The sequence below is a fragment of the Pipistrellus kuhlii genome, unplaced genomic scaffold (genome assembly GCF_014108245.1).
Source record: "Pipistrellus kuhlii isolate mPipKuh1 unplaced genomic scaffold, mPipKuh1.p scaffold_m20_p_3, whole genome shotgun sequence".
NCBI classification, from domain to species: domain Eukaryota; kingdom Metazoa; phylum Chordata; class Mammalia; order Chiroptera; family Vespertilionidae; genus Pipistrellus; species Pipistrellus kuhlii.
In genome coordinates this window covers 60,038,375-60,053,199 of record NW_023425529.1, presented here as the reverse complement: position 1 = coordinate 60,053,199, position 14,825 = coordinate 60,038,375, and the positions used below count along the sequence as shown (strand labels likewise).

The following is a 14,825-nucleotide window of genomic DNA, read 5'->3' as shown; positions in this document are numbered from 1 at the left end:
TGCAAGAGACACCTGGTGAATAGTAAATATCTAGACAGTAAGAAACTAAATCTGAACACCTTTATCAGAGAGGCACCACCCAGTTCGAGCGAACAAAAGATTCATGGTTTCCTCTTTCTCAAAGAGTTCACTTCTATGTGTGTTCTGGTTGTGATCTTCTTTCAGCTGATAGTGGCTTTTGGTTACAAACGCTTATCCTTCTATCTTCTGCCTGCCTCACAGCTGTTTAAAGTTCCTATTGGCCACCGCTATTATCTCGCTTTCCATCCGGCCATGGGACCCCGTGCCCTTACACAGACAACCCACCGGAGCGGCTTGCTTCTCTGACTGCTTCCTCCCTCCAGGAAAAGGCTGGTGGAAACAAAGGAGGAGCGATACTGTTATGTCATTAAGGAGCTCCTGAAAATGCTGCAGACCTGTCCCGGGCCACAAAGGGGCCCTTGTGGGCATGTTTATCTATAGGATGGTGAAAACCTAGGAAGTCACTTTGTTTGCCTGCAGTGAAAAGCTTGAAATGGTCTCAAGCCCAGATTTGCTTTCATTAAAAAAAAAAAAAAAAAAGATCAAAGGAAGAAAGTATCATCTCCAAATCTCACGTTCCTCCTTCTTTCATGTCATCTCAACAAAAGGCGTTAAGCACACTGTGGGTAATGATTAACTGGTGGGCTTTTTACAGTGATTTTCAACGGGAACCTACAATATTTATTTTCCTTTCCTATGCATTTATCTCCCTCATCATTGTAGACCAGAAGCCAGTATTTTGTTTGACAGAGGGAGACCTCTGGGTGAGTAAGATGAGAACATATATCACACACATGTATACTGGAAATCATGCAATATATTGTAAATACGCATGCTGATGAGGTAAATATTTACTGACCAAATAAGTACTTCTGGCATAGTCTTGGCAAATAATTACTGTCAACAACTGCTTACAATCCAAGCTCCAAAACATCTGATAGCTAATTTTTATTTATTCAGAGGTTTTAAATCAGTGGAGGGTGGAAACTCCTGAAGGAAATGTTGTGGATTCACAGTAGGGATCACAACCACCACTGCTATGTATGTTTGTGTTTATGTGTCTGTGTGTGGTGTGTGTGTTTGTGTTTTGCATGTGTGTATGATGTGTGAATCTGAGGTGTGTGCGTGGGATGGAGAAGCTCTTGGTTTGCAGGCCTGTGCAGTAAGACTTTAAGATAGACTATTAGAGCTTGGCTTATTGATTTGAGAACCCCTGATGTACAGATAAAACTTTAAAAAAATTAAGTATTTATTTGACTCAGCAAATTTCATTACAAGGCAGCTCAGATCACCTACAAACAGAATAAATTGAAGATGCTAAGGTGTCTGGATTGTGACACCCATTTTTCCAGATAAAAGGAGAAAATAGCCCTGCTGGTATGGCTCAGTGGTTGAGCATTGACTGAGAGGTCACCCTTTGATTCGTAGTCAGGACACATGTCTGGGTTGCAGCTCCATCCCCAGTAGGGGCACGCAGATCAATGACTCTCTCATCATTGACATTTCTATCTCTCCTTCTCCCTTTCTCCTTGAAATCAATAAAAATAAATATTATAAAAAAGGGAAAACATTCCTGATTCAAAATCAGGAATTTCAAATTACAGGAGAATGTAGGACAAGATCCTGAAAGTAATATGTTTTGTCCTGAGATGCCAGCATATATAAGAGGCTTTGGCTGGAGGTGTTATGATTAAGCCTCTGCCCTGAACCCCCCAACCCCAACACCAGTCCCTCCCATACATATTGTTTAATGAGGAAGCGAAGAACTGCTGCTCTAATGGAAACTCTCTTTCCCAACTTATTCAGGTAGGACCTCCAGCCAAGGAATTTACTAAACTGGTCACCTGGACATTTCAATGCTCCTTCCCAAATTGATCCTGAGGACGTTTTGAAATTTCAACGATACTCACAGGGATTGAAGGCTCCGCAAATTCTGCAGCGCTTCCATGGGCACCTGCCTTAGGTGGTTATTCTGCAGCATACTGCACATTAAAACAAATAGAGAAAAATATTAAAGAAAGTCAACAATAGTTAACCATAACTGGCCATAGCTGTGTCAGGCACTGTTCTGGGTGTCAGGGAAACAGCAGAACAGACAAACCATGGGCAGTGACAGGTAATTCAAATGAATGAATTTCACCCTATGAGCCAAGTGATAAGTACTACGAATACAAAACAAACACGGGTTTGGGATAGTTAGTAACAAAGAATGAGATTTTCATTTTAAAGGTGGTTATGGAAGGTTTCTCTTAAGAGTTGATATTTGAGTAGAGACCAGAATGGAGTTAGGGAGCAAATCATGTGACATTTGGGAGGAGCTGAGGAACTGGGAAGAGTAAATTCTTTAAAAAAAAAAAATATTTTATTGATTTTTCACAGAGAGGAAGAGAGAGGGATAGAGAGTTAGAAACATCAATGAGAGAGAATCATCGATCAGCTGCCTCTTGCACACCCCCTACTGGGGATGTGCCCGCAACCAAGGTACATGCCCTTGCCTGGAATCGAACCCAGGACCTTTCAGTCCGCAGGCCGATGCTCTATCCACTGAGCCAAACTTGTCCTGGCGGGAAGAGTAAATTCAAAGGTCCTGAGGTTGGACTTGCTTGACTTGTTAAAGGAGCAGCAAAGGATCAATTGTGACTGAGGAGAAATGAGTGAGAGCAAGAGATTGAGAGAGCGAACCTGAGGCCTCTCCTGGAGCACTTTTGGGCCACAGTAAAGCTTAATTTTAAACGTGATGAGAAATTCATGTTGAAGGGTTTAAGTGGGAAATGTGATCGTATTTACGTTTTCAAAGGATCTGTGGTGCCGATATAGGTTAGACAAAATGAAAATAGGATAACGTAGGAGTCTATTAAAGTTCTCTTTTCTTGCTCATGGCCATATTTTGGTATAAATTTACATTTTTTTTGTGTGTGAAGTAGTTGCAATTTTGCTCACCTAGGCTCAACAATTCTTTTCAGAACATGGGGACTACAGAATGGCAACACCTGGCAACAATGCAATAAAAACATGCAAATGGGAAAATAGCGTGGAAAAATTCCCATTAGATTCCTTATATTTTGCTACCTTATTCATAAAATAACACAATAATTTTGTAGCCACTCCCATCCCTCTGAGTATTGCATGGTCCATGTAAGCCAGAGGCAGAAGACTGTTTTAGGGAAGTAGACATTTTACAGAAATTTCTGCTTTTTAGGTAACAAACTTACATTTGGACTTCAGAAACAATTTGCCTGGTTCCCTCATCACCACAATTGAAGCTTCTTTTCATTAGATGACTAACTGGTATTCAGCTCCCTGTATGTCTAACTCTTGAGGGATCTTTGCTGAATGTACAAATTCTCAAGTTGAAGAGTGTCTGGTATGATTAAGGTGTGGTGAAGAGCATGGGTTCTTGAGTTTGAATACCTCTTCCCTGCCATTAGCAGTGTGATCTGAGACAAATCACCCAAACTCTCCATGTCTCAGTGACCAGTAACTATACTCCCCACAAGGTCATTGTGATCACCCAATGAGTGAAAGTACATAGAACAATACCTGCCGCATGGTAAGCATTCAATAAAAGTTGGTCCTTTGTATGAATTGATGAGTCCCTTCTCAAAACAATGAAACAGTGAGATGGTACTGGGACATTTTATTTTTTATTTATTTATTTATTTTTAAAAAATATATATTTTATTGATTTTACACAGAGAGGAATTGAGAGGGACAGAGAGTTAGAAACGTCGATGAGAGAGAAACATCGACCAGCTGCCTCTTGCACACCCCCCACTGGGGATGTGCCCACAACCAAGGTACATGCCCTTGACCGGAATCGAACCCGGGACCTTTCAGTCCGCAGGCCGACGCTCTATCCACTGAGCCAAACCGGTCCCGCCGGTACTGGGACATTTAATTCAGAAAACAAATTCAGCAGCAACAAAACCTGTGCCAGAGGTTGTAACTCAAACTTTAGGGTTCAGCAGAATCCACTTAAAGGCTTGTTAAGCCATTGGCTGCTGGCCCCACCCCTAAAGTTTTCTGTTCAGTAGGTTGAGGCCGGGACCAGAGAATTTGTATTGATGTCTGTGCTCTGGGCAAGGTACCACAGACTAAGAGCCACCCTATGTTATGCTAAGTATTTCTGATATATTTTCAGATGAACTTGAGGCGACATTGAGCTTGGAAATAAGTCCTAAGGTTTAAGATTTGGAAAGCAAATCATTCAACCTAACTGACCCTTGATTTTTCATCTGTATAATGGGAATAGAATAACCTCTGATTAACAAGTTGTTTGACGATTAAAATTTTAAGGTGTTTATTATACTTTCATATATACAAATACAAATTCATATACAAATAAGATGTGAAAAATATTTGGAGGTCATAAAATTTATGCTTTTCTCACCATGACTGAGATTCTGTTTTCTAAGAAATATGCTTGTGTTACTTGCATTCCAAAATTTTAGTCAGATAATTTTATTATGTTAAAGTTGAATTCATCTAACTTTTCATAAATTAAGAGTCTCAAAATATATGTTAATTCTTTACAAACAAAGTCAAGTTTTAGGGAGACCTCACACTTCACTGACCAGTTTGGAAGTCCCAAAAATTGTAGGTTGAATTCTGTAATGCTGCATAATTGACCGGAACATTAAAAGTTTACATTTCTATGTTACTTTACACTTTTCCAAGCAGTTTAAATATGTTATATAATTTTAACTTAATAGATATGTTTTTTAAGTCATTGATTGTTGAGTGATTAATCATGATAAGATACATGATCATCAATGTCTAAACTTTGTAGATAGTATATTACTGGTACAAAGTGTATATTAATCGTTCTCCCATGTTTTGCTAACCAACAAGTGAAACTATTAAAATGTAATCTTCCTAAAATATTGTAAAATTGGAGTAGAGCACAGGAGATATTTAGATGGTTTTCCTTTGTTGAAGAGTTGCAAACTTTCTCAGTAACTTTATATGCCTGGCCTCAGAAAATGGAATTTAACAAGCTTTATTAATGATAACTTTTAAACCTACTCTTGACTTACCTCCCAACAATTTAATTTTTCAACTACTTTACCAGTAAAACACAAAAAATATAATTAAAAAAATCCACTATTTAAATCCTGATCTTTTCCTACATTAAGAACTTTTGTTTATTACTTTCAAATGACAAAACAAGAGCAAGTTATCTCCATTACATCCTTATAAGTCTCCAGTGAGTTAATTAGAAAATTCTATTTTTGTTTAAGATATTCCAGAGGGAGGCGAAACAATTAAAGGGTTTACAGCACCATAGAGTGCAATTAAAACAGAAAGCATTCCCAACTCTGCTGCTGATTTCTTTTGCAAATGCTCTTTTATTGAATATATTGAATATAAGCAGAATGTGCATGAACAGAATATGGGTTTAGCCACTTATAACCTCATTTTTTTTTCCCCATTCACATATGGGGAAGAAAAGAAAATGAAACACTTCTCTAGAGACAAAGGATGACTTCATAGTTTCTTAATTTCTTTCCCTGAGGAGCTTTAAAATACTCCCTACTCCATACAACTTCCCCATGCTACTCAACAGCACAATTTTTTTGGTTTTCTTTTTTGCCAATAGGCTAAATAAGAACATGAACAATGAGTGAATCAGAGGGAGATGATATGTTGAACGGGGACTTTGTAACAATTGGTGGCTTGGTCCTTAGGTATTCCCTCTACCTAATTGTCCTGTGTTTAGGTATCAAGTAGCTATTAAGGCTCTATTCTGGGCCTCTGTGGGAATTAGAACAGTTTGGCTAATTGTGACCTTTCTATGGTTAGTTTTACCCATCCCCTCTACGTGGCTTTGGTTCTGGTAGTGGGCGGCAGGAAATGAGCCATTCTGTGACTGAATGGCCTACATAAGACAATGTACTTTTGTTGAGGACAGCCTGGTTTAGAATCCCACTGGACTGGGTATTTTGGAATACAGAACCAATAACTTATTTTTTATGAAGGTCAATATTTACAGGGGTAATAATGTTAAACATTAGTGATCTTCTAGAGCTCATAGTAACAAATTTCGATATAAAACAATCCCAGCCAAGGACTGCTGTTGCTGTCTTCATTGTGCATCTCAATGGATTGTACTGCTAGTATCTTTCTTTTCTTTTACCATATGCCCTCCTTATACTGGTCAGGGTCCCAGACAAATATTACTTTAATATTATCTTTCTTACCAGGCTACAGTACTATCAGTTATTTCTTTCTTGTTATGACTTTTGGACTTTATAAAACAACTAGAGGCCTGGTGCATGGATTCATGCAACAGTGGAGTCTCTTGGCCTGGCCTGCACCCTCTCACAATCTGGGACCCCTCAAAGGATGGTGGCTAGCTGATTTCAGCCAGATTCCCACAGGCCCGATTCAGACAGGAGGGAGCCTGATCCCCACAGGCCCGATTCCTGCAGGACCTATCCAGACAAGAGGGAGCCCAACCCTGTGCATTGAGCATCTGTCCCCTGGTGGTCAGTGTGTGTCATAATGACCAGTTGTTCAGTCGTTTGGTTGCTTAGGTTTTATATGTATAGATTGAGAGTTTCCATGAGGGTAAGCTCTGTGTTTCATGTTTCTCTGCTATTTAATGATAATTGTTTGTAAGAAGAAGTTTTACATTTTCATGGTTATATATCTTTCATTGTTTTGTGTTGTTTGGAGTACTCGTTCTACTGCACTAACATCATTTTTAACTAAATATGTGGTTAGAAATCATATAATACCTAGAATAGACAGTATACAAAATTAATTATTCAATAATTTTGAGAGAATATATTTATTCCATTTAATCTTTCCTGTACAAAGTATTAGTCTTATGAGAACTTCTTGGAAAACCTCTCAGTATTATTAGGTATGAAAGTATTCTTGATTTACATTTGGTGTGGAGGAACACTAAGGTATGATGTGGTAGATAGAATCTTTATGTTGAGCTGTGCTGCATATCACAGGACAGCTTACTCCAAGTATACCACCTGGAAAAATAAGACACCCTCACAAATTTCCAAAACACTCTATGGCAGGAAGAACCACCATGGTTGGAAATCACTGCTCTAACACTGAAATACTTCCAAAATATTTGACAATTGAATCTGCTCCTTAGATATTAACCCTTAAGCAGCAAAGCAAAGGGAAGAGTGCACAAATTCCTGGCAGGAGTCTTACTCCCCTTGAATCCTCCTCACCTTGACAGTGATCTAGCTAAACTGAGCAATCTGAACACTTCCTTGCTTACATCTCTTCCTTTCCTCCTAATTCTGCCTAGAACATAATAATGCCAATGCTTTTTTTTTTTTTTTGACAGAATATATGGAATTCCTGAGACCAGGACTCTTTCTACTCCAGGCTCTTTTCCAGACACTCTCCACCTCCTCCTAAATGCCTGAGCCCCAGCACATGCTTGAGCTGCCTGCATATGCCAGGTACTTCTTGCCTCTGTGTCTCTGTGCATCTTGTCCCCTCAAGATTCAACTCCTAGGTCAACTCATTGGGGAAACATCTCTCCCAAGAAGCTGAACCTTGACCATCAGACTGGACTAAATTCTTCTCAAACTCTGTAGTTCCACAGTGCCTTACACATAGTTCTAGACACACTTTAATAATTACAGGTGAAAAAACACACAGAATTACAGGTGATCTATTGTATTTGCCTTGATCCCACAAACTAGATTATAAGCTCTTCAGGGCATAACCACACATTGTATCTGCAGCAGTAATTCATTCAATGCCACTTTGAATCTCACACTTCCCATGCTTTGCTGAGACCCTGACTGTGTAGAAGACCGGAGACATTGATTGGTTAGGAGAGGAAAGATGAGAGAGTCTACCTAAACACCACATTCCATTCTGGTGGAAGAAGTACATATAAAAATAACAAGCATGAGAGAGAGCCTGTGATTTTCATTTTTAAGTCAGATTAATCTAAAGCTTCTGAAGTGTTTAGGCAAAATACACCATAAGAATCAGCAAAGTGTGTCAAAAGTATTCTGGGTAAATAAAACCTGCTGACAGGGAGAAGTCACATTGTTTAGAATGCAACTGATAATCCACTAATAGACATATAGCATTAGGTCTACATCATACTCAATGAAGAAGAGTCAACAAGTCTAGAAACCCCTTGTCCTCTCTGTATCATCAATCTGGATCATTTTTTTGACCAGTATTTCTTGAGTGTCTACTATGATTCAGGCATGTTCTAGAAGCTGGGGATAGATCAGTAGCTAAGACAGACAACATCTCCAATTTCATGGACATTTAGTGCAGTATGATAAAATCAGAAATATATAATTAGGAAATTAAAAAATGTTATAAAAATTCATACTAAACTTAAGTAATTCAAATATGAAAATTCAAAAATATAAAATTCTAATTCTAATTATCATATCTAGTGTATATCTAATCATAGATATTCTATTATATATTTATATGTATTAAATTATGTTATCACAATTTACATATATTGTAATTATGATGGCTGATGATACATTTTACACGCAGACACAGATATGCAAACACAAATACACTCTAGCTCAGTATATCTGACTTACATTTTGTTAAGTGAATTAAGATGATCAGTTAGAGTATAATCAATTTAATAAGTATCCAAAATGCTTAATGGTACATAGATCAACAAAGGAAATATATTCCCTTATTTGTCTTATCCGAACTTGATTTATGTGATGTATTTAGAAGGGCTCCAAATATTTTGCTGTGTTGATAGAAACATAGGTGTACTGAAGTTGATGCTCTAACTCAGAATTCTACCACATAATGAATTAACATTAGAATTTGGCAATGTGACAATTAAAAAATATTTCTGCCTAATAGCAAAAATAATTCAAAACTGAGGGGACCAAACCCAATTATCTAAGCAGACCAAAAATGGTTCTGCTGTTGAATTTGACCTTTAACTAATATTTAACAAGTATATTTAAACTAAATTACTTTTTAAATAGCCCATGTATCCATGAGGTGAATAAAATGTAATTTCCCTTAAGCAGGAATATATCAAATGCCCTTTTATTGTTTATAACTTTTATCTCAAAGAAAGAAAGTAAAATCAGGGTGTTTTCTCTGAGATAAAATTTTCCTATTATGACTTTCAATTTGAGTGACCTATTTTCTCTACCTATGTGTTTTTTTCCCCCTACACAGAATAAACTAAAAGAAAATTAAACAATAGGTACTAGAATAAGGAGGTAGTCAATAATAATGAGTCATCTGATTAAAAATATTGGGAAGTTGGACATTAAATAATATGAAAATCCACTTTTATAAGCCTCAACGAATTAGTATTTATTAAATAGTTACTCATTGTATCTACAATCACTAGGCTTTTTCACATCTATTCACAATTGTAACATAAAGTTGGTTTTTTTTTTTTTGTTTTTTTTTTTTAGCAGATCTTTAGTCATAAGGAAACAAACTTTGCAAATGGTTTGAAGATGTGATCTCATTATGTTAGCATCAGGGTTGATTTATTCACTTGGTGATCAAAATGATTCAAGAAACTCTCCCCAACATCATAACACAAAAGGAAAGGAAATGCTTTTTTTTAAAAGTTTGAGTTGATAAGTTGATTATTTAGAGGCAAACAACTTCAGATGTTAAAGTTAGAAAAAGAGAGGTGATTTTCCCCCCACACAAATCTAGCCAGGTGCAATATTGCTCTATGGGGTACCCACGAAGGTAGACTTGAATTTAGATGAATTATCCCAAATGCTCCAAGTAGGTTATTTGAGGAACTCTGTCTTTACAAGTTAATTAGCATTCACTTGCCGCCCGAGTCGGAAACGTACCAGGTCCCACCTGGGGTACTCACAGAACTTTGAGGCTGTAGAGGCCGGCAAAGGCTCCCTTGGGAATGTATGTCAAAGCGTTTCCGGCAAGACGCCTGTGGGTTTGAAGGGAGAGGAGAGAGAGTGAGCACAGTTCTCTTCATGTGGAATTCATTTAGTTGTTAAAAAAACACACACAATACAATTAAGTTCAAACCACAAACCAAAAACAATAGTAAAAACAAACAAATGTGAAAATTTTCTGTAAATTTCTAATAGAAAAGCTGGCAAAAGAAGCGCCTAAGAAGAAATAGAAAACTTATCTATTTTACAGAGGTCCTTTAATAGCTTACCTGCACTATATATAACTCTCCTTTAATATTTTTCTTTTTTTATTCAAAAGCTAGGCAAAGGGATAGAGAGCAGTGGGGGGCGGCTGCCAGGGTGATGGGCTTATTACAGGTAAGATGGTGGGAGAAAGCTCTGCTGGGAGGGCTTTTCAGCAGAAGTCTGCGCTAAGCATTGCCAAAGCCCCGAGGTGGGAGTGTGTCTCGTGTGGTCAGGAAAATGCAAGGAGGCCAGCGTGGCTGGAGGGAAGTGACCGAGCAGGAGAATGAGGGGTGAAGCTGGGGAGGTGTCCAGAGCCAGTCCATGCAGGGCTGTGGAGGCCACAGTAAGGGCATGGAGAGGGGAGGGGTGTGATCAGATCTATGTTTTAAAAGTATCCTGCCATTGTGTGGGACGGTGCTCCAACCAACTGGGCCACACCGGCCAGAACCCCGGAGTGGCCAGGGAGAGATCAAAGGGGGGAAAAGGAGACACATGTAATACTTTAAACAATAGAGAATTTAAATTAAATAAATAAATCTTATATAATTACAAAGGGTAATATGCAAACTGACCGAAATACAGAACAACTGGTTGCTATGATGTGCACTGACCACCAGGGGGCAGACACTCATGGTTGGTGAACGCAGCAGCCATGGCAGGAGCCTCTCCTGCCTCCGCAGCAGCAGTAAGGATGTCTGACTGCTGGAGTGGAGTGGGCCTAAGCCAGTGGTTGGCAAACTCATTAATCAACACAGCCAAATACCAACAGTACAATGATTGAAATTTCTTTTGAGAGCCAAATTTTTTAAACTTAAACTTCTAATGCCACTTCTTCAAAATAGACTCACCCAGGCCATGGTATTTTGTGGAAGAGCCACACTCAAGGGGCCAAAGAGCTGCATGTGGCTTGAGAGCCGCAGTTTGCCGACCACGGGCCTAAGCCATCAGTTGGACATATCCCGAGTACTCCTATATTGGAGAGGGCACAGGCCAGGCTGAGGGACGCTCCCCCTACTCCCCAATGCATGAATTTCATGCATCAAGCCTCTAGAAAATAAAAAAAAAAAATAAAAGGGTCCTTCTGATGGGACATTTCTTTCTTGTTTATTTAAGAAATTTTAAAATTTCTTTTAATTTCTATTACAGTTCACATTTGATATTATTCTGTATTAGTTTCAGGCGTATAGCATAGCAGATAGATAATCACACATCGTACTTTACAAAGATGGGAGCTTTGTAGAAGAAAGAATAGAGCAAGAGTGGGAACAGACACAAAGGGAGTTCACACGGAGAGGCTGGTGCAGTGCAGCTGTGGTGGAGGAGGCGAGAAGGGTGGGACTTGATGTGGAAGAAAGAAAAATCCAACCCCACGAACCACCAGCACCAAGGGGAAATGTAGGCTGCCAAAAAAGAGCAACATTTTATATTTATGGGTACATTATAGACAACCCACATGCATTTGATCGGTTTTCCCCAGTACTATACACAATATGGGAAGTAATGAATTGTATATGATCATGACATAAAAGAGTTGTTTATTGTCACAGAAAGGCTCAGACTTGGTTGACGACCACAGATGGCTTAACTGATCAGACTAAACTGACTAGTAACTGTTTAGGGACAGCAAAAATGTCCCTCACTCTCCTGTTCACAGCTTTGACTTCGGCAGCACATCTGTGAGTTCTAGAACAGAGCCTTGAGATGGGCCTTCACTCTTACTGCTGCTTATGGTATCATGCAGCTTGATGGTTTCTGAGACCTTGACTTTGGGAAGGAAAAAGAGAGGGGGAAAAAGTATGTATTTATTTACCTTATTAGTTTAAATTACTGTTAGGGTAAAAACCTTTCCATTACATTTCCTGAAACATAACTCACTTCACACGAGTTGTTTTTCTTTTCTGGGCATGGACTTTGAGAATCCCAAGTCTGTGTTCAGAACTAATTTGGGAACCACTGACCTGTGTTATCGGGGGAGTTTGTCTTAAAGCAAATGAATTTATGATGTGTTATTGGCTACTTGCTGGGCTGATGGAAGATCTATCTCATGGACAAAAACAACAATTTAAGGAAATCATTGCCTCCGCCCCCTCTTATTTCTTGGCCATGTGGGATGGTTTTAGTAATTTTACACAATAGGAAAAGGAGATTTTCAGATGAATACACAAACAGCGAGACCTGCACACAAATCAGTCCTGTGACGGTTTGAAACAACAAATCTTTGGGCAATTGCATCCTGACCCTAGAGACCTATATACAGTTTGGCTGAGAAGTTGCTGTTTTCTCCCTGTTTCTAAAATTATTTCGTGGGGGTATTTCTTTCATTATCTTCATTTCTCCAATAAGATACAAATTCCTAAGAAGAAATTTTTCTACATATGAAAAAGATCCTGCTCCATATGTAAAATCCATATTGTACTACTATTATTAGTATTACTGACTTAACTGCCATTAAAAAAAAAAAATCATTAAGTACCGTCATATAAGACGACCTTTGAAACAAAAAAAGTCAACCAAAAATCGGGGTCAAAAGACCAAAATTACACAAAAATTATCTGCGGATCTTGACGGCAAATTAAGTCTTTTCTTTGAAGTGGGGGGTAGTCTTATACAAAGAATATAGGCCTAAACCTATGTTTTAACTGTAAAATTAGGGGTCGTCTTATACGCCGGAAAATATGGTAGATATATTCTTCAAATGAAAAAAGTAATTAGATGCTTCAGTGCTGTAACAACCTGTAAAAAATTTTTTCAGAATGTATGTTTCTTTGCATCTTTACACTAATTTGGATCTCTAATATAGAGTAACCTAGAGTTTTTTTTTTTTGTTTTTTTTTGTGGTGGTGGGGGCTTGTGGTGGAGTAGCATAGCTTGAGTTTGTAAAATGGAGGGACAAGAGCAAATGAATCAGATGTGGGCTCTGAAAGAAGCAGGTGTGGATAAAACGGGGGAGCACTGAGAGCAGAAGGGGTGCTTGACTGTTTTCTGATTGGCACCCTTGGGAACATTATTGAACAAGAAATAATGGTCCAACATGGGTCACCTCGGCCAAGTTCCAAAGGCAGAGAGCAGCATTTTCGGCGCTAAGCAGAGGGCCAGGCCAATTCTACCAGCCCTCCCAGGTCAGTTCTTGGGGGAACTCTTCTGACTTCTAACACTTAGTTGTTTTGTGTGCTTTTCTTTCCTTTCCATTTTTGGTTTCCTTTCTTCTCATCATGAATTTGCTGTGAGACTTAATACAAGTCACTTTACTTCCTTAGATTTCATTTCCTTTATTTAAAAAGAAGTACGGTTCTTCCACTAAGGTTTCTTTTCTGCCCTAAAACTGTTTTTGTTCCACGTTCATTGTTCTGCTGTTCCTTATTCTTTTCTCTCACCTCCATCCTCCACCCTGCTTTTTTTCTTCTTGCTGATAGTAAGATTTCTTTATTGCATGTCACTAATGTTTTAAAATTACTTTGTCATACTTTATATCAGGAGGTAGAGCAGAGGTTTTTATTATTCACACTTTGTAGACAAGGATATCAAAGCTCAGAAAGGTTTTATGGAAAATGAAAAACGGTTGCTTTCTGATTTCATGTAAACTTAATCTAGTCTTTTCTTATGGAGCATGAAGCTATGTAACCACAGTGCTACATAAACATTTGGCAGGATGAATTTGAATATGGTATCCTTATGATTTAAAAGGAGATGTTTCAGATTACTTAGCAAATGAATTCTGGCTCCTAGAAGTTACTGCTTTATTTTCCAACTTTTACAAAGTACATGAGACGTAGAGAGCACGTGTTCTAGATATGCTAAATTAATTTGTTCTAGAAATTTGGTGAGGCTAAGATCAGGCTTAATGGTAGTCGTTTTTCCTCTCTTCCCATTCTGAAGATCTGGCCAGCCTATTTCATTTGCTGAAATTATTTTCCTTCTTTGTGATTTCCCAATATTAACTCCAGTGGCTCCATCTTTGTGACAGCCTGAGGGTCAATTTGCATATTCCAATCTTTATTATATAGGATAGATTAAAAATCAGATTTTGAGATTCAAGGGCTAAGGCCCACTGGACTGAATAAATGAACTCCTCAGGACAAAAGGGGGTCCTTTTGTGGGCATATGACCCTATGGTATTTTTAACCACAAGACTAATGAAGTTTAATTTTCAACTCCTTTCTCAAGTCTTCCTTAATTACCTGAGTCCACAATCAACTTTCCTGTAGGATGTATCCTATACAAGGCTATCTATAAAGGTTAATTTTATATTCTACCTGATTTGACGATAGCCTTCTAAGGTCAAGAATCTTACTGCCTGCCCACAGCAAGAAGCAGAATCAATATTAATTGACTGAGTCAAAACCGGTTTGGCTCAGTGGATAGAACGTCGGCCTGTGGACTAAAGGGTCCCGGGTTCGATTCTGGTCAAGGGCATGTGCCTTGGTTGCGGGCACATCCCCAGTGGGGGGTGTGCAAGAGGCAGCTGATCGATGATTCTCTCCCATTGATGTTTCTAACTCTCTACCCCTCTTTCTTCCTCTCTGTAAAGATTCAATTAAAAATATATATATATATATAATATTTATTGATTGATTACTTTCTCTTATTTCCAAAGACAGTGCTACAGTTGCCTCAGGTCTGGCATAACTATTCCAAGATGGTTGCCAGTCATTACATACCCAGGTGGGGAGCAGCTGAGGAACA

General features: G+C 38.5%; 1 protein-coding gene across 1 annotated transcript in view; it reads right to left on the bottom strand.

The window, feature by feature from the left end:
- The window catches only part of LGR5 (leucine rich repeat containing G protein-coupled receptor 5), a 139,214-nt gene that overhangs the window by 50,492 nt on the left and 73,897 nt on the right, over positions 1–14,825 (bottom strand). Inside the window, exons 3-4 of the mRNA XM_036458393.2 lie at positions 9,857–9,928; positions 1,932–2,003 (exon numbers count right to left, since the gene is read on the bottom strand). Of these exons, the coding sequence (XP_036314286.1) occupies positions 1,932–2,003; positions 9,857–9,928 (144 nt within the window). The remainder of the gene's footprint in view (positions 1–1,931; positions 2,004–9,856; positions 9,929–14,825) is intronic.